Consider the following 27,869-nt stretch of genomic DNA (forward strand, 5'->3'; position numbering starts at 1 on the left):
CCACCACTAAGATCGTGGTGAATCCACAGGAAGGTGGTAGGTCAGTGATGAAATCCGCGGAAATTATTTCCCATGGGCGAGATGGGGTAGGAAGGGGGTGTAAAAGCCCTGAGGGCTTCTCCCTTCGTATCTTGGAGCGCTGGCATACTGGGCAGGTGTTGACATATTTTTCCACATCCTTGCGGATCTTGGGCCACCAAAAATCCCTTAGGATCAAATGCATAGTTTTAAATAGTCCGAAGTGTCCTGCTGGTTTGCAGTCATGACACAGACGAAGCGCTTTTTCCCTGCCCGGTCCGGGTGGGATATAAACATGATTTCTATAGCAGAGCAGCCCATCTTTAAGCGAAAAGGGGAAATGCAGACCTTGGCGAAGTTGGTCCTGCGCCCAGGCATCTGCTTGCTGACTAGCCCTGATTTCTTGAGCACAGATGGGTCCTGGAGTAGGGGAAGTTGAACCAATGGGAATGGATTTGGTGTTCCCCACCGTGAGCGTGGCAAAGTTCTCGGGTTGTAGCAGTTGGGATTCAAAGGTCTCCTTGCGTCCTGCAGCGTATTCCGGTTTACATGACAGGGCGTCTGCTTGCTTGGTTTGGGCTGGGGTCACATAATGGATCTGGAAGTTGAAACGTTCAAAGAATAAAGCCCAACGTTGCTGCCTCTGATTTAGTTTGCGGGCAGTTCTTAGATGTTCTAGATTACGATGATCAGTGTGGACTTCAATGGGAAATTTGGCCCCTTCTAGCCAATGTCTCCAAGTTTCAAAGGCTGCCTTTATGGCCAGTAGTTCTTTTTCCCAAATGGTGTAATTCCTCTCTGGTGTGGTTAGTTGGCGAGAATAAAAGGCACAGGGGTGGAGGTGATCTCCCACCGGTTGTAAGAGTACAGCCCCAATTGCCACATCAGAGGCGTCCGCTTGCACCACAAAAGGGGTTCCAGGATTTGGGTGCTGTAGAATTGGCTGGGAGGTGAATAGTATCTTTAGTTGCTGGAACCCTTTCTCTGCTTGATCAGTCCAGCGGAAAGGCTGCTTTCCACGGATGCAGCTAGTGATGGGGTCGGACCAGCGGGCAAAATCTGGAATGAACTTGCGGTAGTAGTTCGCGAACCCCAAGAAACGCTGCACCTCTTTCTTGTTAGTTGGCGCCCGCCATTCCAATACTGCTGAAACTTTGGCTGGATCCATGGAAAGCCCTAGAGGCGAGATGCGGTAACCAAGGAAATCTACCTCTTGTAGATCAAAAGCGCATTTTTCCAGCTTGGCATAAAGTCCATGATCCCGCAATCGTTGTAACACCATTTTGACGTGGTTCTCATGTTCTGATTGTGATCTGGAAAACACCAAAAAATCGTCCAGGTAGATTATCAAGAACCTGTCTAGATAGTCTTGAAAAATGTCATTGACAAAATGCTGGAACGTTGCGGGGGCTCCGCATAAACCGAAATTCATAACTCGGGACTCAAATAATCCGAATTTGGTCTGGAAGGCGGTCTTCCACTCGTCCCCTTCCCTGATGCGAACTAAGTTGTAAGCCCCCCGAAGATCCAGCTTGGTGTAAACCTTGGCTCCTCGAAGCCGATCCAGTAGATCCGAGATTAAGGGCAGGGGATAGCTGTTCCGCTTGGTGATATTGTTCAATGCTCTGTAGTCCACCACCAAGCGTAGTTCCCCTGACTTCTTCTTCACAAACATCACTGGGGAGGCGGCTGGGGATTGAGAGGGTCTGATGAATCCCTTGCGAAGGTTTGTCTCTAGGAATTCCCTGAGAGCTTCTTGCTCTGGTTCAGTCAGGGAGTAGAGATGCCCTCGCGGGATCGGGGCCCCCTCCACCAAGTCAATGGCACAGTCATAAGGTCTATGTGGGGGTAATTTTTCGGCTTCTTTCTCATTGAATACATCCCAATACTCGGAGTACTTCTTTGGCAAGGTGATGATGGGCTCGGTGTCTGTGGCATGGCATACCTTGGCTACGAGGCAATGGTTTTGGCAGTACGGTGAAGCAAACTGCAGTTCTCTGTTGGACCAGGAGATGTTAGGGTCGTGGAGAGTCAGCCATGGAATTCCCAAAATCACAGGGAAATGGGGGACCTCGGTAACAAAGAAGGAAATCTCTTCCATATGTTCCCTTATCCACATCCTGGTGGGTTCCGACCACTGACTTACGGGGCCCGTCTTGAGGGGACGGCCGTCTATGGCTTGCACCACACGGGCATTCTTGAAATCATGATATTGTAATCCCAGAGAGTCGGCATACTCTCTATCGATGAAATTGTTGGTAGCTCCAGAGTCTATCATGGCGTGGATCATGACGGGTCCCCTTTTTGCTGACCATAATGTGACCACGAGAAGGAACAGGACCCCGGTTGGCGGCTCTTGGATGGATTTTTTGACCGGGTTGGCGAGCCTCTCTACACCCGGTCGTTGGCTTCCCCCGCCGGCTGTGTGCCAGTCGGCTCAGACGCCTTCGTCTCCGTGGAGGACGCCGCCGCAAGACGGGCGGCAGGCTTCCCTTTGGCTGGGCACTCTCTGGCGAAGTGGCCCCCGTTCCCGCAGTACCAGCAGAGGTTTAAGCGTTGACGACGGGCCTTCTCGGCGGCATCTAGTCTGGGACGCACATTGCCCAACTGCATCGGCACCTCCTCGCCTCCTCTGGGGTATGGGGTTGGCGGTGGGGGTCTCCACACCGGACGTGGCTGAACGCTGGCGGGAGCGGGGGGTTTTGCCCCGGCTCTACTGCCCTGGCCTCGAACCCACTGTTTCCTGTTGGCAATCATGACTTCAGCCCGTAAACATTGATCAATGAGTGCCTCGAGGGTCTGGGGAGGATCCACCTTGGAGATTTCTTCCAGCATTTCAATGTTGAGACCCTCCCGGAATTGTCCCCTGAGGGCTACATCGTTCCAGCCGGTGTTGTGGGCCAACACTCGGAACTCGGCTATATACTGAGACATAGGTCTGTCTCCTTGGAAAAGGCGACGGAGTTTGTGACCGGCTGCCTCCAAATTGTCCTCGATTCCCCAAGTCTCCTTGAGGTGGTCCAAGAAGTGTTGCGCTGATCTTAGGTGTGGAGAGGCTTGGTCGAACAGTGCCGTCGCCCAGCTGGCCGCTGGCCCGTCTAGAAGACTGTAAACCCATGCCACTTTGATGTCTTCTTGGGGAAACTCGGCAGCACGGGCCTCCAGATAAGCTTGACATTGGCGACGGAAGACATGAACCTTAGAAGCTTCTCCAGTAAACTTGGTTGGCAACGCCATGGCCGGAAGACGAACACCGCGTTCCTTCAAACCCCTTATTTCTCCATCCTGTGCATTGAGCTTATCACGGATTCGGTCCACCTCTTCCTTGTCGATGGTGTAGGTAATCGGCTGGCCGCTCGGCCCAGGTACGACTCCGGTAGACATTCTGGCCGAGGTTAATTGGTGCTTAGGGTCGCGGAGTCAAACTGTCACGACCCAGGCTGCAGAGCACCAATAACCATACACAGAGGCCAGAATCTATCTAATATCTTTATTGTAGGAATATATAAAGTTAATAAAAACAAGTGTAGAAAATAGTTCAGAATTAGACCTTTCAGGAAAGGTCAGAATTAGTCCAAAAAAGCAATGTCCAATAAGAAATATTAAGGTCCAAAGTTGTAATCCAATAACCGAAACACTCACTTTGCCAAGCAAAGTGAGGGGAGATGACAAGGTCCTTTAGTCCATGAAACTTGAGCGAGGCTAGGAAATAACTCGATACTTGAAACAAGGCTTGAACGTGGAACAAGGTAACTAAGAACAAGAACAAGGTCCGTGGAATAACTTGATAAATCCGTGGAACAAGGCAAGGATTGATCCTGGGAAACAAGGCAAAGTCCGTAGATAAACAAAGGCTGGGAAGCAAGGCGAAGGCTGGATAGCTAGGCAAGGCTTGAGCAGGAGCGAGGCTTGAATCGGAGCGCGCTGTCCAGACACAACTCGCTCCGTAGGCTGACGAATTGACTCCGCAAAGTTACTACGCGGGTAAAACACCTAAATAGAGTCTAGCTTTCCCGCCGAAGCAGTTCTCTGGGAATCAGAACCGAAAGCTAACTCTGAGACCAGATGTGAGACTCCCCAAAGATTCTCACGAGAAGCAGTCTTAATTGGCCACATTCTTAGCTGCAATCCTCGCACTCCTGCGCGAAGCTGAATCCAAACTTCTCTGTTGTTTACAAAACTCCCGGCGCAAGAATACGGGAGAAGTAGGCTCTGGGCTTGTTTGACATACTTCTGGGAGACAACTTTCTTGCAGGTGCAAGGTTCCCAGATCTGCCTGGGAAAGATCTGGCTGAGAGGAATCCAGTTCAGACTGGGAAGGTAAAAAACCCAAGTTTTCATCTTCATCAGGAATTACAATGTCCTGAGCAGGACTACAAGGCCCATGGGTCATCACAGAAGTTTTGATACAATAACATCTGAAATGTTGCAATTTGTTTTGTTTAGTCAGGATAGTGTGATTTTAATTTAGGTACATGACTTGTAGATAGAATGACTGACTCTAAAATGTCCTGTAATTCTTCCTCAACCTCAGAGTCAAAAGTGCTGTTGGGTTGCAATTCCCATCATCCCCAATTCACATGGTGGATAATCAAAAGTAAAGGGAGTTGTCATTCAATAACATCAGGGTACTCAAACTGGAAAAAACTAAAGAGTACTGACAGCTATGTAAAAAAGATATAGTTGACTCTTCATGTCCACAGATTTTCTATCCATGTATTCAATGGCCGTTTAGAGGCAATCATAAGGCTTGAAGAAAATGAGTTTAACACCCCTGTGATAGACCATTCATTGAGTCTAGCCTATGATAAGCCATGATAGAAAAGTTTTCTTGTTTTTTTTTTAAAGATCTAAATATCAGCCTGTAGTGAAAAGAAACACAGATCCCTTTTAATTTCTAGAGTTGCTAATGCTTATCCCATAAGAAGTGAGTGGAGTTTCAATAGATTAAATAGATTGGAGGCACGAGTATTGGAGCAATTCATCTTTCATGTTCCATTCCCATAGGGCTGCCTCCCCACCCCCACCCCCGAAACTGAGTGCTTGAATTATAAACTGAATTATTGACTACGAATGCCACAAAATTAGATGAAATCAAGCACACAGTCTTTGTCAGAAGAAAATATGTTTGACTCAATTGATCCCTGTGGTTTGTCATTCACAACTGTGAAAGACAGTTACTATGTTAACAAGATTTAAAATGCTGCAAACCGCACTACTGTCTCCAAATGACACTAATATTAGATTGTTATAATTCAGTGACCAAATCCATCCACAGTCACGGCATGAAATATTAAAGTGCATGTAATTTATTTTAATATCTTTGTTAAAACGATGGCTTTTAAAAAACAGGAAGGAAGGAAGACAAAGCAAACTGCTATGAACAAGTAAATGGATCAAAAGTAATTTTAAGTTTTGCAGCCTGACAGTTTCTTATGCCATACATCAAGAAAAATCTAACATATTATGCCATCATTACTTTTTATGAAAACAATTTAGAAAAGGTTGACTAGGCATAGGCTCTGGTTGCTTAGCAAAGCCTGCCGTGCTGCTTCAGGGTGCAATGGCAATTCTGCATCTCCAGTTGTGCACTCATGTGCCAAGTCAATAATGTGTTTTTCTCCTAAGCAGAGATATCATTTCATAATGGGTGGGAAAGATATTATTAAGAGGAAGAGAGATCTGACTTCTTAGGTACATTCAAGTAGTTTGTGTTAGAGATGGGCTTTCGGGACTTACCGTGTTCGGTTTCGTGTCCCGGCTTTTACTGAGGCCCTGATCTGTTTTCGTCTGAACTCCCAAAATTGGGAAGTCAGACATTTGTTTTTGTTTTGTTTTTTTGTTTTGTTTTTTTTTTCCGCTCCTTACTCATCACTTGACTGTAAGTCCTGCGAGGCTCGGGCGCCTAGACCCAAAACCTGCACCTGTAGGCCTGGGAACTTTGGGCCTACAGGTGCAGGCTTTGTGCCTAGGCACCTGGACCTCGCAGGAATTACAGTTGAGTACTCAGTAATTGTCTGCAAGCCCTATGAGACCCGGGTACATACGCCAAAAGCCTGCACCCGTAGGGTCTACAGCTGATCGATCCGAAAGGCAGGCTTGGAGCCAATATCGGCTCCCACCTGCTTTTCATTTCAAGTCAGTTTTTTTTTTCATTGGGAGTCTTTCTGTTTTGTGCCATCTGAATGGCCGATACGAAACAGAAACATGAATGAGACAAATATCGTGTGCATCTCTAGTGTGTGTATATTTTGTTTTAAGGCCTTTGTCATTGTTTCTGTTACATTTTCCTCTATTTGTAGCCATGTCCAAATATTTGAAAGAAAGTCATATTGTGGAGAGAAGAAAGTTGTTTTCTGATGATGTATAGAGCAGTGGTTCCAAACCTTTTCAGCCACTGAACCTTTTTGAAGCAAAAGTTTATCGTGGAGCCCCAAGAAATGTTAAGTGTGTAGTTCTATCTATGTTCTCTGCGGTATATTACACATGATATGTATATGAAAGTATGAATAACAAGGTATATATAAGGTATATATATATATTAATAAAGGAAACAATAGTAAAAAAAAGAACTGGAGACAATATGATTCATTATTTAAATCTACAAAACAATATAACTTGTTCAGTTATTTGAAAAATGTTAACATGTTACATGCGCACCCAAAGTTAATGTAAACAATGTGCCTGGTTCTTGCGGCAGAGTTTTTCAGAGTTTTGCAGAGATTCCCTGAAATCTCCCTCCACCTCATGTCATCTTTTAATGCTTGGAGCACCCTCATTATTACTGTTCTCTGAAGGATCACCTCAATTTTCTTCCAACCCTCTTGTTTCTCTTTTTCTCTGTCTTCTGCCTTTCAAAAATATTCACTCTCTGACTGAGTTGCTTGGCTTGCCGGCTCATTGTCCCAACTCTGTTCCTGTGATCTCTGCTGACAGTTTCTGAACTTGGAGCACTCAGCTTTTCTGCTTTTGCACAGTGACCTGCTACTGCCAACCAATACACTCTGAGAAAAAGCTCCAGGCCGGTCAGCCATTGAATGTGCCACATGACTGGCAGCCTGGATCACAGAAATGGGGAAAGGGAAGGAGGAGAAGGCGGAAGGAATCAGCACGGTACTGCTGTCACATGCCGTTACACCAGTCCGGGGAGCAGGAGAAGGAGGAGGAGAAAGCAGCATAGCAGCACCTGATGTGGAGCACCTCATAATCACTTGCAGAGCCCTAAGGACTCCGCAGAACACAGTTTGGGAACTCCTGATCTAAAGACTATAACATGGAGTGATTGATCCAAACCACAGGAAAAGGAATTCCATCTGAATATTAGGAAGAAACATGAATGAGACAAATATCGTGCGCATCTCTAGTGTGTGTATATTTTGTTTTAAGGCCTTTATCATTTTTTCTGTAACATTTTCCTCTATTTGTAGCCATGTCCAAATATTTGAAAGAAAGTCATATTTTGGAGAGAAGAAGGTTGTTTTCTGATGATGTATAGAGCAGTGGTTCCAAACCTTTTCAGCCACTGAACCTTTTTTGAAGCGAAAGTTTCTCGTGGAGCCCCAAGAAATGTTTAATGTTTAGTTCTACCTATGTTCTCTGAGGTATATTACACATGATCTGTATACGGAAGTATGAATAACTAGATATATGTGTGTGTGTGTATGTATATATATATATAAAACAATATTAAATAAAGATTGAAGCTTCACTTTCCCACATGCCTGTCCCTTTAGAGCTATGGGGTTTCACCCAGTCATCAGCTAAGTGAAGCCCCATAGCTCCAAGACAAGGGGGCAAGCACAAGGAAGAGTAAATCTGCAAGCTGAGTGAAGCTCCAAAATGGCAGGCTCATGGGTGAAATCCAGTCTTTATTCACTCATCCAGGCAGGTGCATGGGTAAATGAATGAAGGGTGTGACTACTATACCACGTGTGACAACCCCAAAATGAGAGTGCAACTATTATGTGGTGGCATCTATTATGCAAGGAATACAGTATCCCCCACATATATGATTGATTGCATTTTATGTAAAACCTAATAATTGACCAGATATGTTAATGGCCGTAACACAGATTCTGACTGAAGCTCAAGAAGGGACAGTTATTAGTCTGGCCTACATGCATTATGTTCAAAATGGTGATTTTCCAGCTCTTCATGAACTGAGGTCAGGCTACCTGAAATATGACTTTTATCCATATCTACCTTTTCATGAATAAAAATTTCCAATGAAGAAATATTTTTAGGTTCCTCCACCTCAATTTTATAAGGGATGGCTGTAAAGGATCTTCTTGCTGATCATGTCGCCTAGATTATGGGATGCTTTATTCAATGGGGCTCAGCTACACTTTTCCCAACATCAGATGAAATTGACTTAATTTTTCAGGCCTTATAATTCAGACTAACCTATTTTACCTTGCCACATTTCATTACTTTTTTGCTCTCAGTGGTCATAATTGTTTTTCATATATTTTAATTTGCATGTTTTGATATATTTGTAAATATCATGAGTGTCAAAGATAATGTTATTGAAGAATACAAAATGAATTGCCCCTACAAGTACGGGCACTGTTTGTTTTTTCTTCTTTCTATATTACCTCCCAGTCTGCAGAAGTTCCCAAAACAATTATTGTTCTGATTTCTGTGTGCTTTCAGGACAAATCTGATATATGGCTACCCTACCATGATGGTTTCTTGACAAGATTTGTTCAGGTTGCTTTTGTATTCCTCTATCACTGAGAGAATGTGACTTTCCCAAGTCACTCAATGGATTTTCATCGCTGAGAAGGGATGTGAATTCCCAGAGTTCTACCTCAGCACTCAAAGCACTATATTATCTTAAAGGAGTAATAGTCTTCTCTAAAGAAAATACAGAGATGAATCTGATGTTCTCTCTCCTCATAAGTTTCCACATAGAGAGAGAGAGAGAAACAGCCAGACTCTCGAAGCATTTTGCTGCATGTCTAACAGCATGAAGTAAGAAGAGCAAGGCATTTCGCCAGAAGACGGCATACTCCAGTGGAGTGTCTGGGAAGTGCAATGAATTTCTGCATAGGATGTTTAATGCCATTAAAAAATGTCAGCACAAAAATCAGAAGTATTGCATTCATACATCTGGCTCTACAACAATTAAAACATGTCTTTATCAGCTCACAGAAGGCAAAAAATAGTTCTCCTTTTCAATATTTCCAGTCATTCTGGCAACTGTTTCTCAATTATAGAAACAAATCCTGCTGAAAAATTAGCTTGGAGGGTGAGGAAGACATTCTATACATTTTTGTATGCATTTGGCAGGTACACCTTTTGCCCAAGCAATTATCAAATGAGCATTTTTGCTATTGTTGCCCTTATTACACTGCATTCTTGGAGAGGCTTGGAGCTTGGAGGTCAGTGGTTTATTTTAGGAATACAAATAGTATAAATTATCACTGGAGAAAACAATGCTTTTTGAGGGGGAGCAGCAAGGAGAATGTGTGCCTTCTGTCCATGCTACTAAATATCACAAAACTGGTGTTGAAAGATAAAATGGAACCTTCTATGAATGTTTTTTTCTCCTCCCTGTCAGAAAGAAAAAAAATCACTGACAAATAATCGAATGGCAATGTGTTCCTCTTTCATGATATCTTACATCTGCTCACTAAGGCTGTTGTGTACTTAATGAGAGAGTCAACATGATTCTAGTCAACAATGAATTGAAACACATTTCTTACCATTCTCAATGGTTGGTTCTTTGGATATTAGTCTGAACTTTAAAGTGGTATGTAAACAATAAAACCTGCTTTAAGGATAGAGTTTATTAAGGTGTTGAAAAGAAAAAAAAACTCACCTTGGTTAGTCACAATCATCAGGTTGTGTAATTAGGCTAATTAAGACCAACTAGTTTGGGCCACTCCCTAAGGGGTATAACTGCAGGGTGTTTGAAATGTAACAATGGGCTTACTGAATGTTTACTCCTGGGTGGAAGCTCTTGACTTGCAGCCCATTTGATACTGCAAGTGTTGTCTTTGTTTATCCACATGAAGGAGGACTTAGAAAAGGAAGAAGATAAACTTTTGCAATGGACAACATTGCATGAAGGAATGCCAAGGATTATAGATGACTGTCTACAGGAAGACTGTAACTGTTTATGTTCAAATTGCTGTGTTAGTATTTTTAAACTCTGATACACAATAATAAACTTTGAATTCTTCGTTCATTTTGTGTTGCTCAACTTTTCAATATAAAAGGATTCAGCTTTCTGCTGGTCTGTACACTGGTCTGCACGCATATACAAACTTCAACACAGTTTGCCAGCTTTTTTAAAGTCTAGACTAAATCTGGGAGCATACTGAACACTATCATTTCCAGTTTTTATAACTATACAGAACAAGTCCTTCCCTCAGACAAGGTCAGTTTAACACTGGTGTTATATGATGTCTATATATGCCTGCCTTGGGTCTCATGACTGGAGGGCCACTTATGGTTTCTGTGAGATTTCAAATGTTGAGGGATCCCCAAAACCCATGGAAATTTTATGACTGCAGTTCAGATATTCCATGATAAAAGGTCACATTGCTATTCATCCAGTGTCTGCAGCTGGAGAGGAGAACTAGAGATGGCATACTGGCTCCAATCTCCCATGGATGGACCCTTTATATACGTCAAGCTCGGAGGGATCACTTTTTTGGAAATACTGTTGGCATTCAGTCTCAAGTGAAATTTATTTATAGTATTTGTATCCAGCTTTCTCTCTATCAAGGAGACTCAAAGTAGCTAACAATTAAAATTGCACAATGAATGTAACAAACTCACAGTATAGAAACTTTAAAATAGAATACAAGATTTGAGATGTTGCACATTTGCCCTGATACAGAACCAAATTTCATGCTCACAAATATAGGACATTCTGAAGACCCTCAACAATCACATTCATTACCCATTGAGATGGGAGCCAAAAGCCATCACTGTCCATCTTTAGCAACCCAAAAGACCCAGAACCTCTTCACACTGCTCAAATACAGCACTATGATCCCACTGAAACTACCAGAGCTTTCTTCTACAAAATCTTTGGACTTGTTCAAGTAGGGAAATGTAGAATTCTCTGCTAGCAATTCTTAGTACTTCAGCAAACCACAAGCTCCAGGATGTCATAGCATGCAGCCATGGCAGTTCAAGTAGGACTGTAGTGGAATACATATCTAGTGTGAAAGGGGCCCCAGTTTGCACCTGGAGACTCCATTACCTGCCCAGGAGAAAAGTGTTGTGTATGTGTATGCAAGTAAGGAAATTTATACTCAGTCTTAACAGTTGCTAAATAGGTGAAGAAACAGTTTAATCCTTGAAAGTACCCCAAGAGTTGCTTACTGGGTGAACAACACACTTTGTTGCATCATCTCAGGGCTGGAAAATCCACATCACCTTTCATATTACAAGTAGTCCAATCTCATTTAACTAAGCAGCTGAAATTAGCAGTATTGTCAAATATAAGCTGCCCTACATTTCAAAGCCAAGTGTGATTCATCTTAAAAGGAAAAAAAAAATCTCATTGGAATAGACTGCTATGGCCTGGGGGGGGGGATATTACTTTTAAAAAAAGAAAAGAAGGGAAATTCCATTGCTTGGGTAATAATTCCTACTGCTGTTGATCAGGATTGCTGTAACTGAAAATAACATAGCTTTAACAATGGTCTATATTTACTTAAGGATTTTAGCATGAGCTGACTCAAGAACCCAAAAGAAGCTACTCAAAGAAACCACGATACTGCGGAAAATGAAGAATTAGGGGCAAATGCCCTAGAATTTCATTCTCATATTGTGTTTGGTAATGGCAATGACACTTCTTGATGAGACCAAAGATTCACATTTCATAAATGGTCAACATATGGTCCAATTATTGCTGGACTGTAAATCTCATTGGCCTTAAAATAGCATTGCCAATGCTAAAACATCAAAGGTCTTTAATACAAAAAGTTTTAAAGGGCCATATGTTGTCCAGACCTGATGAATACCATCATCCCATAGTCAGTAGTACCCAACAAAGTATTTTCTTGAAGTTCAAAAAACAAGATAAGAAAGCAACAGTTCTTCCTGCTTTTCCTCTCCAAAATCTGGTATTGTGAAGCCTACTGTCTCTAAACATGGATTTTCCCTTTAGCAGATAATTGACTTCTTTTTAAATATCCCTTTAAAGCCATCTAAGTTAATGCCCTACACAGGACTGCTTATGGCAGCACAGCTAAATATGCATTTATAGAAAGTTATATTTCAGTTTGTCTGCCACGGGCTGAAGGCCAAAACTGTATCAGTAGGTGATCATCAGTTTAAGTATTAGGAAAAGAAAGGATTATCTTCCTTTGCTGTCTTGGATACCAAATTTCCTTCTCTTTATAGTTGCATGAATGTATCCTACACAACTTTCTCCTAAAATTAATATTTTTCTAAACTTCCATACTTTGCTTAATACTTACAAAGATTATGACATCTGCAAATTTTCTTTTTTTCTGTTTCAATTTTTAAAATTATTATTCTTTTCTCTCTTCCCCACCCTACTATCTTCCATCTGCCCAGTGCCTTAAGTCTGCAATGTGCTGCCAATTTTTAATTAGGGTCATTTAAAGCATATTTCCAGTTCAGCAAGCAATATTTATGTTCCTCACATAAGCAAATATTTCTCTGTGTTCAGCTGATTGCAGAAATCCTTTATTTGGTTCCAAACACTCCCCCACCCCAACTATAGCCAAAGAAATTAACCTTCCAAAACCATTCAATCTATCTTCTCATCATTAAGCAGAGAGGAGATACTATCCATAAAAAGCATCATAATATGACAGACATAACATATATACAATAAATAAGACTGCTCTTTCTAGGATTAATGGATCATTTGTTCGAGTGTGTTTTCCTGAGGGTGGGAGCCCGAGACAGCTTGGGGATTCTGTTGGTGTACCGTCCACCCCGCGACCCAGCAGTCTCTCTGTCCGAGCTAGCAGAAGTGGTCTCCAATGTGGCCCTTGTCTCCCAACAACTGATAGTTTTGGGAGACTTTAACATTCATGCTGAGACCACATTGACAGGAGCAGCTCAGGATTTCATGGTTGCCATGACAACCATGGGGCTGTCTCAAGTTATATCTGGGCCCACACATCAGGCAGGACACACCTTGGACCTTGTTTTTATTGTGGACGGTGGGACAGTCAGAGTGGAAGAGCAAAACATTCTTCCATTGTCATGGTCTGACCATCATCTGATCTGTTTCAGTATCGCCGTGCCTTCTAACCTCCGCAGGGGTGGTGGACCCATTAAGATGGTCCGGCCCAGGAGACTGATGGATCCGGATGGACTTCTGAGGTCTCTTGGGGATCTTCCTGTCCTGGAGACTGGCGATCCTGTCGATGTCCTGGCTGATCGCTATAACAGTGAGCTATCAAGGGCATTGGACACGATCGCTCCCGAACGTCCCCTCTCACTGCGTAGAATCGCGTCGACTCCTTGGTTCACCGAGGAGCTGGCTGTGATGAAACGTAGGAGGAGGGGACTAGAGTGCATCTGGAGGAAATCTCAGGACGTGTCCGACCAAGCACGGGCTAAAGCCGCTATTAAGGCTTACTCCGTGGCTCTGCGAGCAGCCAGGAAAGATTTCACGACTGCCCGCATAGCGTCTGCAGCCAACAGGCCATCGGAGTTGTTCCGAGTTGTTGGGGAGCTCCTGCGGCCTCCTGAGGCCCAGGGGTTTCCTGATGACTTGGCAACTCGGTGCAGCGATTTCGCGCACCATTTTGCAGGCAAAGTTGCTCAGATACGCCGTGAGTTGGACTCCAGCTTAATTGTGGTCCCAGCGGAGGTAACCGAGGTACCTGTCTGTGCGATCTTATGGGATTCTTTCCGGCTTGTTCTTCCTGATGACGTGGAGGGGATTCTTGGGTCTGTGAGGGCGACCACCTGCGCTCTGGATCCTTGTCCTTCTTGGCTGGTGAAGCTGGCCAAAGATGGGTTGTTGGATTGGTTTGTGGCTATTATAAATGCCTCCCTGGTTCAAGGGTCAGTTCCATCCTGCTTTAAGCAGGCGGTAGTTGTGATGACTCATGGGCCTTGTAGTCCTGCTTATGACACTGTAATGCCTGATGATGAAGAAAACTTGGGTTTTTTAGCTTCCCAGTCTGAACTGGAATCTTCCCAGCCAGATCTTTCCCAGGCAGATCTGGGAACCTTGCACCTGCAAGAGAGTTGTGACCCAGAAGTATGTCAAACAAATCCGGAGCCCACTTCCCCTGTGTTCTCCCGCCATGAGTTTTGTAAACAACAGAGAGGTTTGGAAGCTGCTTCGCGCAGGAGTGCGAGGATAGCAGCCAAGAATTCAGCCAATTAAGTCTGCTTTTTCGTGAGAATCCTTAAGGAGTCAAACATCTGGTCTCAAAGATTAGCTTTCGTTTCTGGTTCCCAGAGAACTGCTTCGGCGGGAAAGTTAGACTCTATATAGGTGATTTACCCGCGAAGTAACTTCGCGGAGTCAATTCGTCAACCTCCGGAGCGAGTTGTGTCTGGACAGCGCGCTCCGTTTCAAGCCTCGCTCCTGCTCAAGCCTTGCCCTGCTTTCCAGCCTTCGCTCCTGTTTCTGCCTTTGTTTACCTACGGACCTTGCTTGTTTCCCAGGACTAAACATTGCCTTGTATCACGGATTTTACCAAGTTTTTCCACGGACCTTGTTCTTGTTCCTTGTTACCTTGTTCCACGTTTTAAGCCTTGTTTCAAGTATCAAGTTATTTCCTAGCCTTGCTCAAGTTTATGGACTAAAGGACCTTGTCATCTCCCCTCACTTTGCCTGGCAAAGTGAGTGTTTCGGTTATTGGATTACAACTTTGAACCTTAATATTTCATATTGGACATCGCTTTTTTGGACTAATTTAGACCTTTCCTGAAAGGTCTGCTTTTGGACTATTTCATATACTTGCTTTTATTAACTTTATATATTCCTTCAATAAAGATATTAGATAGATTCTGGCCTCTGTGTTTGGTTATTGGTGCCTTTGCAGCCTGGGTCCTGACAGTTTGACTCCGCCACCCATAAGCACCAATTAACCAAGGCCAGAATGTCGACCGGAGCCGCGCCGGCTGGGCAGCCGCTCAGCTACACCATCAGCAAAGATGAAGTGGATCGCATCCGTGACAGACTCAACGCGCAGGATGGAGAAATAAAAGGATTGAGGGAGCGCGGAGTCCGCCTCCCGGCCATGGCGTTGCCAACTAAGTTTTCTGGAGAAGCTTCCAAGGTCCAAGTTTTCCGCCGCCAGTGCCAGGCTTACCTAGAGGCCCGTGCCGCCGAGTTTCCCCAAGAAGACATCAAGGTGGCGTGGGTTTACAGCCTTCTAGACGGACCAGCGGCCAGCTGGGCGATGGCCCTATTCGATCAAGCCTCTTCCCACCTAAGAACAGCGCAACGCTTCTTGGATCACCTTAAGGAGACCTGGGGAATCGAGGACAATTTGGAGGCAGCCGGCCATAAACTCCGGCGCCTCTTTCAAGGAGACAGACCCATGTCTCAGTACATAGCTGAGTTCCGAGTGCTGGCCCACAGCACCGGCTGGAACGATGTAGCCCTCAGGGGACAATTTCGGGAGGGTCTCAACATTGAAATGCTGGAAGAGATCTCCAAGGTGGACCCTCCCCAGTCCCTCGAAGCACTCATTGACCAATGTTTACGGGCTGAAGTCTTGATTGCCAACAGGAAACAATGGGTACGTGGTCAGAGCGGTAGAGCTGGGGCAAAACCCCCCGCTCCCGCCAGCGTCCAGCCGCGTCCAGTGTGGAGACCCCCACCACCAACCCCATACCCCAGAGGGAGCGAGGAGGTGCCGATGCAGTTGGGCAACGTGCGACCCAGGTTAGATGCCGCCGAGAAGGCCCGTCGCCAACGCTTAAATCTCTGCTGGTATTGCGGAAATGGGGGCCACTTCGCCAGAGAGTGTCCAGCCAAAGGGAAGCCCGCCGCCCGTCTTGCGGCGGCGTCCTCCACGGAGACGAAGGCGTCTGAGGCGGCTGGCACACAGCCGGCGGGGGAAGCCAACGACCGGGCGTAGAGAGGCTCGCCAACCCGGTCAGAAAACCCATTCAAGAGCCGCCAACCGGGGTCCTGTTCCTTCTAGTGGTCACCTTATGGTCAGCAAAAAGGGGACCCGTCATGATCCACGCCATGATAGACTCCGGAGCCACCAACAACTTCATTGACAGAGAGTATGCCGACTCTCTGGGATTACAATATCATGACTTCAAGAATGCCCGTGTGGTGCAAGCCATAGACGGCCGCCCCCTCAAGACGGGGCCCGTAAGCCAGTGGTCAGAACCCACCAGGATGTGGATAAGGGAACATATGGAAGAGATTTCTTTCTTTGTTACCGAGGTTCCCCATTTCCCTGTGATTTTGGGAATCCCGTGGCTGACTCTCCACGACCCAAGCATCTCCTGGTCCAACAGAGAACTACAGTTTGCTTCAAAGTACTGCCAAAACCATTGCCTCGTAGCCAAGGTCTGCCATGCCACAGAGACCGAGCCCATCATCACCCTGCCCAAGAAGTACTCCGAGTATTGGGATGTATTCAATGAAAAAGAAGCCGAGAAATTACCCCCACATAGACCTTATGACTGTGCCATTGACTTGGTGGAGGGGGCCCCGATCCCGCGAGGGCACCTATACTCCCTGACTGAACCGGAGCAAGAAGCTCTCAGGGAATTCATAGAGACAAACCTTCGCAAGGGATTCATCAGACCCTCTCAATCCCCAGCCGCCTCCCCAGTGATGTTTGTGAAGAAGAAGTCAGGGGAATTACGCTTGGTGGTGGACTACAGAGCATTGAACAATATCACCAAGCGGAACAGTTATCCCCTGCCCTTAATCTCGGATCTACTGGACCGACTTCGAGGAGCCAAGGTCTACACCAAGCTGGATCTTCGAGGGGCTTATAATCTAGTTCGCATCAGAGAAGGGGACGAGTGGAAGACTGCCTTTCAGACTAAATTCAGATTATTCGAGTCCCGAGTTATGAATTATGGATTATGCGGAGCCCCCGCAACGTTCCAGCATTTTGTCAATGATATTTTTCAGGACTATCTAGATCGGTTCTTGATAATCTACCTGGACGATTTTTTGGTGTTTTCTAGATCACAATCAGAACATGAGAACCACGTCAAAATGGTGTTACAACGTTTGCGAGATCATGGACTTTATGCCAAGTTGGAAAAATGCGCTTTCGATCTACAAGAGGTAGATTTCCTTGGTTACCGTATCTCGCCTCTAGGGCTCTCCATGGATCCAGCCAAGGTTTCAGCAGTATTGGAATGGCGGGCGCCAACTAACAAGAAAGAGGTGCAGCGTTTCTTGGGGTTCGCGAACTATTACCGCAAGTTCATTCCAGATTTTGCCCGCTGGTCTGACCCAATCACTAGCTGCATCCGTGGAAAACAGCCCTTCCGCTGGACTGATCAAGCAGAGAAAGGGTTCCAGCAACTAAAGAAATTATTCACGTCCCAGCCAATTCTACAGCACCCAGATCCTGGAACCCCTTTTGTTGTGCAAGCGGACGCCTCGGATGTGGCAATTGGGGCTGTACTCTTACAACCGGTGGGAGACCACCTTCATCCCTGTGCCTTTTACTCCCGTCAACTAACCACACCAGAGAGAAATTACACCATTTGGGAAAAGGAACTACTGGCCATAAAGGCAGCCTTTGAAACTTGGAGACATTGGCTAGAAGGGGCCAAATTTCCCATTGAAGTCCACACTGATCATCGAAATCTAGAACATCTAAGAACTGCCCGCAAACTAAATCAGAGGCAGCAACGTTGGGCTTTATTCTTTGAACGTTTCAACTTCCAGATCCATTATGTGACCCCAGCCCAAACCAAGCAAGCAGACGCCCTGTCACGTAAACCGGAATACGCTGCAGGACGCAAGGAGACCTTTGAATCCCAACTACTACAACCCGAGAACTTTGCCACGCTCACAGTGGGGAACACCAAATCCACTCCCATTGGTTCAACTTCCTCTACTCCAGGACCCATCTGTGCTCAAGAAATCAGGGCTAGTCAGCAAGCAGATGCCTGGGCGCAGGACCAACTTCGTCAAGGTCTGCATTTTCCCTTTTCGCTTAAAGATGGACTGCTTTGCTATAGAAATCATGTTTATATCCCACCCGGACCGGGCAGGGAAAAAGCGCTTCGTCTGTGTCATGACTGCAAACCAGCAGGGCATTTCGGACTATTTAAAACCATGCATTTGATCCTAAGGGATTTCTGGTGGCCCAAGATCCGCAAAGATGTGGAAAAATATGTCAACACCTGCCCAGTATGCCAGCGCTCCAAGATAAGAAGGGAGAAACCCTCAGGGCTTCTACATCCCCTTCCTACCCCATCTCGCCCATGGGAAATAATTTCTGCGGATTTCATCACTGACCTACCACCTTCCTGTGGATTCACCACGATCCTAGTGGTGGTGGACCTTTTCACCAAGTTAGCCCATTTCATACCCTGTGAAGGTCTCCCCACGGCCAAAGAGACTGCAGATCTATTCCTTCAACATGTTTTCAGACTACATGGATTGCCCAAGAGTTTAGTCTCAGACCGTGGATCTCAATTCACCTCTCGTTTTTGGAAGGCACTACAAAAACTATTGGGCATAGACTCTCGCTTATCTTCAGCTCATCATCCTCAAACAGATGGGCAAACGGAGCGCACCAATGCCACCTTGGAGCAGTATCTTCGCTGTTATGTAAACTACCAACAGGACAATTGGGCTTCTCTGTTACCACTGTCAGAGTTTGCTTATAACAATGGAGTTCAAGCTTCTACAAAAGAAACGCCGTTCTTTGCAAACTACGGCTTCCACCCACGTTTCTTTCCCCCTGTCATTGAAACTTCAGAAGTTCCCGCAGCAGAGGATTGGCTGCAGGAACTCACAGCGGTACAACAACTTTTGCTCCAGCAACTGGACCAAGCCAAGGAGGACTATAAACGCCACGCTGACAAACATCGCCAGCCGGGCCCCGAAATCAAGGTAGGAGATCGGGTTTTCCTGTCCACTCGCTTTCTGCCCTCCCACCGCCCTTGCCGGAAGTTAGATGCCCGTTTCATTGGCCCTTATCCAGTGGTGGCGCAATTAAACCCCGTGACTTTCAAACTCCAACTTCCGCGTTCAATGCGCATCCACCCAGTGTTTCACCGTTCCCTGCTCCTTCCGGCGGATGGTGTGCGTCCTGATACAGACCAACCGGCTCCCCCTCCTGTTTTGATGAATGGGGAGGAGGAGTTCGAGGTTGAGGACATTTTAGATTCTCGCTTTCACCGCCGCCGCCTGCAATATCTCATTGACTGGGTGGGTTTTGGCCCGGAGGAGCGCTCTTGGGAAGACGCCTCCACAGTTCACGCTCCTGATCTAACCCGTCGCTTTCATCAGACCTATCCCACCAAACCGCGGCCTCGCGCTTCGGGGAGAGAGTCCCAGTTTGGGAGGGGCCCTGAGGAGGGGGATAGTGTGATGACTCATGGGCCTTGTAGTCCTGCTTATGACACTGTAATGCCTGATGATGAAGAAAACTTGGGTTTTTTACCTTCCCAGTCTGAACTGGAATCTTCCCAGCCAGATCTTTCCCAGGCAGATCTGGGAACCTTGCACCTGCAAGAGAGTTGTGACCCAGAAGTATGTCAAACAAATCCGGAGCCCACTTCCCCTGTGTTCTCCCGCCATGAGTTTTGTAAACAACAGAGAGGTTTGGAAGCTGCTTCGCGCAGGAGTGCGAGGATAGCAGCCAAGAATTCAGCCAATTAAGTCTGCTTTTTCGTGAGAATCCTTAAGGAGTCAAACATCTGGTCTCAAAGATTAGCTTTCGTTTCTGGTTCCCAGAGAACTGCTTCGGCGGGAAAGTTAGACTCTATATAGGTGATTTACCCGCGAAGTAACTTCGCGGAGTCAATTCGTCAACCTCCGGAGCGAGTTGTGTCTGGACAGCGCGCTCCGTTTCAAGCCTCGCTCCTGCTCAAGCCTTGCCCTGCTTTCCAGCCTTCGCTCCTGTTTCTGCCTTTGTTTACCTACGGACCTTGCTTGTTTCCCAGGACTAAACATTGCCTTGTATCACGGATTTTACCAAGTTTTTCCACGGACCTTGTTCTTGTTCCTTGTTACCTTGTTCCACGTTTTAAGCCTTGTTTCAAGTATCAAGTTATTTCCTAGCCTTGCTCAAGTTTATGGACTAAAGGACCTTGTCATCTCCCCTCACTTTGCCTGGCAAAGTGAGTGTTTCGGTTATTGGATTACAACTTTGAACCTTAATATTTCATATTGGACATCGCTTTTTTGGACTAATTTAGACCTTTCCTGAAAGGTCTGCTTTTGGACTATTTCATATACTTGCTTTTATTAACTTTATATATTCCTTCAATAAAGATATTAGATAGATTCTGGCCTCTGTGTTTGGTTATTGGTGCCTTTGCAGCCTGGGTCCTGACAGTAGTAAAACCATTATTAAAAAAGACCTCGTTAGACCCATCTGTATGTAACAACTACAGGCCAATTTCCAACCTCCCATTTCTGGGCAAGGTTCTGGAGCGGGTGGTTGCTACGCAGCTCCAGGAGTTCCTCGATGACACCGATTTTCTGGACCGCTCGCAGTCTGGCTTCAGGCCTGGGCACAGCACCGAGACGGCTTTGGTCGCCCTGGTGGATGACCTCCGCAGGGAGCTGGACAGGGGGAGTGTGACCCTGCTGGTTCTCTTGGACATCTCAGCGGCTTTCGATACCATCGACCATGGTATCCTTCTGGGGAGGCTCGCCGGGATGGGACTCGGTGGCACAGTTCTGCTGTGGCTTCGGTCCTTCCTGGAGGGCCGTTCCCAGATGGTGAAGCTGGGGGATACCTGCTCGGACCCCTGGCCATTGACCTGTGGGGTCCCGCAAGGGTCTATTCTATCCCCCATGCTATTTAACATCTACATGAAACCACTGGGAGAGGTCATCCGGAGTTTTGGAGGGTGTTGCCATCTCTACGCAGATGACACACAAATCCACTACTCATTTCCATCTAACTCCAAGGAAGCCCCTCGGATGCTGAACCAGTGCCTGGCCGCTGTGGCGGACTGGATGAGGAGGAACAAGCTGAGGATCAATCCTGACAAGACAGAGGCCCTCCTGGTCAGTCGCTCGTCAGATCGGGGTATTGGGTGGCAACCTGTGCTGGACGGGGTTGCACTCCCCCTGAAATCACAGGTCCGCAGTTTGGGGGTCCTCCTGGATTCAGCGTTGACGCTTGAAGCGCAGGTGTCGGCGGTGGCCGGGAGGGCTTTCGCACAACTCAAACTTGTGCGCCAACTGCGACCATACCTCGTGAAGTCTGACTTGACCACGGTGGTCCATGCCCTAGTTACCTCTAGACTGGACTACTGTAATGCGCTCTACGTGGGGCTTCCCTTGAAGACGGCTCGGAAATTACAACTGGTCCAACGCTCGGCTGCCAGATTAATAACTGGGGCGAATTACAGGGAGAGATCTACTCCCCTGTTTAAGGAGCTCCACTGGCTTCCGTTCATTTTCCGATCCCAATTCAAGGTGCAGACCATCATATATAAAGCCCTAAACGGTTTGGGACCCACCTACCTTCGTGACCGTATCTCCTACCATAAACCTGCCCGATCTCTGCGATCGTCAGGGGAGGCCCTCCTGTCGCCACTGCCTTTATCCCAGACCCGCCTTGTAGGAACTAGGGAGAGGGCCTTTTCTGCTGTGGCCCCCCGTTTATGGAACTCATTGCCCATTGAAATCAGGCAAGCCCCCACTCTTTCAGACTTTAGGAAAGATCTAAAAACATGGCTCTTCCGATGTGCTTTCGGAGAGTAACTGTTACATGCTTTTGTTACGCCCCCATTATTTATCCTCTAGACTGTCTGCTATCTTTTCCTAGTTCCCTGTGGTTTTATTCTTATCCTTTTTCTTATCCTTTTCTCACCCCGAGTTTTAACTGAGTGTCAGTGCGGCCTGCCCTGTTATACTGCTCTTTGGATTTTGTGTTGTACTGTATATGATTCTTTATTGTATTGTTGTAATTGTATTATGATATGTTGTTTTTATATTGTGTTATATTGTATTTTTCCCGGGCATGGCCCCATGTAAGCCGCCCCGAGTCCCCATTGGGGAGATGGTGGCGGGGTATAAATAAAGTTTTATTATTATTATTATTATTTGTTCTCAATATTGGCCTTGTAGGGAGCCCCATATGGAATCTTGGACATTCTTAAAATTTTATATAATGTGATTTTATTTTGTAATGGTATCTGTTTTATATGAAGTGTTGTTTTGTAGATTGTTTTATATGAATTGTTGTTTTTACATTGTTCTTAGGCATTGAATTTATGCCATTTACTGTAAGCTGCTTTGAGTCTCCTCGGAGAGAAAGGCGGGGTAAAAGTGATGTAAATAAATAAATAAATAGGAAGAAGTAATGGAGAATTGAGTACAGAGTAGTTTGAGTAGTGACTGTGGCGATTATGGCACATTTCTTCTTCAAGAGAAGAAAAGCAAGAACTAGGAACGAAGCAAGTTGGTAGTTCTGGTGAAAATCAGGAATAGTAGAAGAGACCAAAAGTATTTGCCATCTTTTCGATATCAACAGCAACAAAATGCCTGTCTAAAAGATTTCATACTCTGAAACAGCTTTAAGATAGGGGTGAAAACTACATACTCCAGGATTAACTTGAAATAAAAGAATGTACATTTTTTCCCTATTAACCTTAAATTCCTAAGTACACTCAAGCTATCAAATATTAGAAACACAAGAGAAGACAGACTCTTGCAGCACAAGATTTGTGGGCAATTCCTTTCCACATTTCCTTTTCTTCTTCTTTCACTCTGCATCTTGTCTATCTACCTCATCAGACAGCCGGTAGCAGACGGAGGGCATGGCCTGCTTTGCCATGAAACGTGGAGAATCAGGCACCCCACGCTGGGAGGGCAATCACATGGGGGGCAGTGTGAAGCACATATGGTGTGCAGAGCTTGCCCCCATAGATTGGGCAACACGGGAAACCTCCTTTGTTGCCAGGGTGGTGTGCTCCTTTGCACCCATGGAGCTGGCACAGCGTTGTTTGATGAGAGCCAGCCGGCTCTATTTGCTGCCTAATCTGGTCCCGTATGATGAGATCGTAAAAGAGGAAAAAAGGTAAAGGTAAAGGTTTCCAGTCATATCCGACTCTGGGGGTTGGTGCTCATCTCCATTTCTAAGCCGAAGAGCCGGCATTATCCATAGACACCTCCAAGGTCATGTGGCCACTGGCATGACTTCATGGAGCATCTGCAAGTTCAGCAGGGGTATAAATAAATATCGTCTGACCTCTTGGAATCCTAACCTGAGCGGTGGGACCTTTTCCTAGATGATATACCGTAATTTGATGGTGATTTTGAGCAAATTTTGCCCAAATGTCACATAAGATGCAAAAACAAATTCCCCTACCCTATCCATAAGCACCCTGTTCTTCTCCAAACACCTGTTTTCTTCTGCTCCCACTCTCTAAATGGCAACAGGAAGAAATGAACCTTGATTTCTGTTTACCATTTTGAAATGGCCTGCCAAGTCAATACCTCCATTGTTGTTTGCTGTACCAAAATGGTGACAGGGAGGAATGATATGTTTCCTCCTATTGCCATGTTACAAGTGGCTGCAGGAGAAAACTATTTGGGTTGGGATGTGAGGGAGTTTAAGAGAGAAGTTAGCCTCTGGCTTCCATGTAGTTGCCCATCCCTACATTAAAATGGTACACATAATAAGAAACCAAAAATGTCAATGTTAAGTGTCAGGGAGTGTCTTCATTGTGGATTTGAAATATTTAACCCCACCAATCTCAGAATCCACACTGTAGCTGTAGTAATCTCATGGCCATTAGCACAAGGTGAAATCCATTTTGCCTTCCTTGCCTTTTACCTTTACTCAGTGCTCTTTCAGAGTACTTTAATTCCTCTGTGGCCCTCTCTACACTGCCATATAATGCAGTTTCATAATGCAGTTTTGACTGCATTGAACAGCATTATATGACAATGTAAATAATGCAGTTTAACTGCATTTTATAGCAGTCTGGATGGGGTTTATAATTCCCATTGCAATATTCTATGGTTTGTAGTTTGAAAAGAGCTCTTTCTGTAGGAATTCTAAATAGCCCTCTCCTTCTACCCTGACAGTAAATTCCATGATTCCATGGGATGGAAACATGGCAGTTAAGGGGGAATCATACCATTATAACTATGTAGTCTGAAAGAGCACTCAGACTTTGGAAGTTTTCTGATGTCCAAATGTGTTGTGACAACAGCAAAAAAGCAATGTGCAAAACAACAGATTAATCAGTATGAAAAGCAGACCTCTTCAGGCATCCAAGTGTTGCAAAGTGTTAAATTTGCCAACCATCACAAGGATCATGGATCTGAATTCAAGTATTTGTTCAACATCCCAAATCCTCTTGTGCTTCGAGAAGTGGCCAATTTGTGTCAGCTCAGAAGAAGCAGCACTTCACCCCCCAAAAATGAGTTGCCGAAATGAACACTTGTGAATTCAATAAAATGCTTAATGAATTCTGTCAGCCAAGAACAACCAAGTAGAAGAAGCGAAATAATACTAATAAAAGTGCATTTCACATCCTACAAAAGTTTGGTATTTTATTTTTCCTGACCCTGAATTAATCTGGAAAGCAGTTAATTTCTAGCTTCAAAGGCTGCCTCTTGTTTTTGAAGATAATAAACATGCTTCAAATATCACACAGCAACAAAGGCCTGATTAGACATATTTAAGCATGAATAGTAGCTTGTCAGAAATAAATTACTGTGGCAGCAATGTCATGTCTAACTTCATTTTGCAAAGAAGAAAAAACGTATTTTTAAGGAAGGGGAAAAAGTTTTTTTGTGTGTCCTTGTACTTACTTAAAATTTAAAGTAGTTTGCCTCAGACACAATTTCCTTAAACTAATTGCCACGAGCATATATTAGAGGCCCTACAGGAATCCTGAACTGAATCAGACTGGTTCAGACAAATGTAAGAAATGTCCAAAACAAAACCAAATTCTTTCAAAGCAGTCTGAATCTGATACTAGATATAAACTGATGTCCACACACATGCCTAAATCATGTTACACACACAACCAGTTTGCAGAATCTGATCATCTCACTAGGAATTTCTAAGTCCCTCAGTATAACACTATGGTCAACATCCGCCAAATGTTGCCCATACAGTCACTCTGGAGGACCTAGAGAGAAAACTTCTATAGGCATATCTGGGTCCTCCAGTGTGATCCTATGGTCAAATTCCACCCGAAGGTGAGCATAAAGTCATGCCGGAGGATATATAAATTCCTAATAAGAAAAAAAATGGCAGACATGCATGGATCTATCCATGGTTAATGAATTTCACAAGACTCCTGTGCCCCTAACCTCATCCAATGTGGAGAGCTGATGGTATTTCACTCAACGCTTACAACTATGTTTGTAAGAATGTCAAACCCGTCTCAAATCAGGTTGGAACACCATTTACACTGTCATATAATGCAGTTCAAAACTATATTATATGGTCAGTATAGAATCATACAGTGCAGTTCATTATATGAGTCTACACTGACTTTATAATGCAGATCATATATAGCAATGTGAATGGGGCCTGGGAAAAGGGCAAGAGAAACCAATCTGTCACCAGAAGCAGAAAAAAGATCCTCAGAAATTGCAAAATTAGTGATCAAATTGCATCTGAACATGCATGTTGAGGGCACAGGGACTCCTGATTTCTTCTTCCATATTGCTGCACAAAGGCCTTCTTGTTTATCTGGCCTACCTCACACCAGTTCCAACTTTTGGTCACAACTATCTGCATTGTAAAGCTGGAGGTACAGCTCAAACAGCTGTCTGGAGACAACCAAATCCCCAGATCAAAATCCCAAAGCTTACTACATAGCATCTAGCCTATGTTTCCCAACAAAAGCAAACATCTCAATATGTACCAGAATAAGCAAACCACATTGAGTTAGAAAGAAATATACCAATATACTAGAAAAAGTGAATTCTTACCTGCTACTGAGACTTTGGCTGTCCTACTGATGATGGCTCCAATTCCTTCTAATGATGCTTCACACTGATAAAGGCCCTCATCAGGTTTATGGTGTCTGGAATGGACTATATTTTGTATCAAAAGAGATCCATTGGAAAATTGCTGTCTTCTCTCATCCACTGCCAAGTTTAAAAAAGCGCCATCCTTCTTCCATTTGATGACTGGAGATCCTTGATCTGACTCTGCTGTACAGTTGAGTAAGACGTTACTTCCTCGCATGGTAACAGCATCCGAAGGCTCAATCAGGAACCGTAATGTTGTAAATCCCTTAACCTGGGAGCCTGGGGACAGTCAAGAATAATCCAGTTAGTACTTCCTTTTTCGAAGAAAGCACTATTTCTTTCACATGAACACTGAGATAGGCAACACATCCAGTGAAATGTATATAAGGCCATTTTAACTATTTTTCAAATCCCTAAAGGTGTTTTGCTTGGCAGAAACATCCATATCAAACTCGAATCTCACTTTAAACTCAATCTGGTTTGTGTTAAATCCTGTGAAAAATTAAAGTAATCCCTCACTTAAGCAAAACCCTTTCTATCTGAGTTTTGTTTTGGGAGAAAATTGCTAGCAACTTTACAAGTGCTATTTAATAACAAATAAGTCTTTCTCAAATTTGGGCAAGGATGTATTAGAATCTCATCAAGCTGTGCAAACAGAATAATGAGGGAAGGGAGACTAATTGGTAATCCAAGAAACCAACCTAATCTCCCCAAGGCATATTGGTTTCTAAGTCTTGGTCACACAAAGGGGAAAAGAAAAAAACCAAGAGATAGCATCAGTATCACCTGGAGAAAAGGACAACAATTTCAAATCTACATATTTCTTATTTGGAGCACTTAGTTAGAATTTACTCTAGGTCAGTGGTTCTCAACCTGTGGGTTCCCAGGAATTTTGGTCTACAACTCCCAGAAATCCCAGCCAGTTTACCAGATGTTAGTATTTCTGGGAGTTGAAGGTCAAAACATCTGGGAATCCACAGGATGAGAACCACTGCTTTACAGATTTCACTTCGAATTGACCTTTTTTGATTTCCCCAGAACTATGTATGGGAAATCAACATGCAACAGTGACACACACTAAAGATAGATTTTCAGAAGCAGATGCATATGTTCCTTTAAATTATATTTGTGTTCATGAAGAATTGAATCATAGGGCTTATCTGCACCACCAAAATAATTCACCTGCATTTCCAATTACAGTAGAGTCTCACTTATCCAAGCTAAACAGGCCGGCAGAACCTTGAATAAGCGAATATCTTGGATAATAAGGAGGGATTAAGGAAAAGCCTATTAAACATCAAATTAGGTTATGATTTTACAAATTAAGCACCAAAACATCATGTTATACAACAAATTTGACAGAAAAAGTAGTTCAATATGCAGTGATGTTATGTTGTAATTAATGTATTTACGAATTTAGCACCAAAATATCACGATATATTGAAAACATTGACTACAAAAATGCCTTGGATAATCCAGAACCTTGGATTCTGGGCAACTCATTCTGAGCAAGCAATTTCCCTAGGAAATTGCCAGGAAATTGTTTGGCTAGGAAGGCAAAGCAGAAAGGAAGATTCAAGGACCCACTCTCCAGCACGACTTCTCAATGCAAAATATAAAATGGTCTTTAATTTCAAAAATCATCTCAGCAAGAAGCACTAACTTTTTTAAAAAAATGCTGATACTTAATACTCAGCAATCTGTCTTATCCTCCCTCTCCTGAAGCCACTTCAATCTACAGCGTACACATGTAGCAAAATGC

The 27,869-nt window shown here is 44.6% G+C and overlaps 1 protein-coding gene across 2 annotated transcripts in view; it reads right to left on the reverse strand.

Moving 5' to 3' along the window:
* The window catches only part of dcc (DCC netrin 1 receptor), a 1,120,333-nt gene that overhangs the window by 658,308 nt on the left and 434,156 nt on the right, over positions 1–27,869 (reverse strand). For both annotated transcript variants that reach the window (XM_008117567.3, XM_008117566.3), the window contains exon 2: positions 26,066–26,386. In XM_008117567.3, coding sequence (XP_008115774.2) covers positions 26,066–26,386 — 321 coding nt within the window. The remainder of the gene's footprint in view (positions 1–26,065; positions 26,387–27,869) is intronic.

The sequence above is a fragment of the Anolis carolinensis genome, chromosome 2 (genome assembly GCF_035594765.1).
Source record: "Anolis carolinensis isolate JA03-04 chromosome 2, rAnoCar3.1.pri, whole genome shotgun sequence".
Taxonomy (NCBI): domain Eukaryota; kingdom Metazoa; phylum Chordata; class Lepidosauria; order Squamata; family Dactyloidae; genus Anolis; species Anolis carolinensis.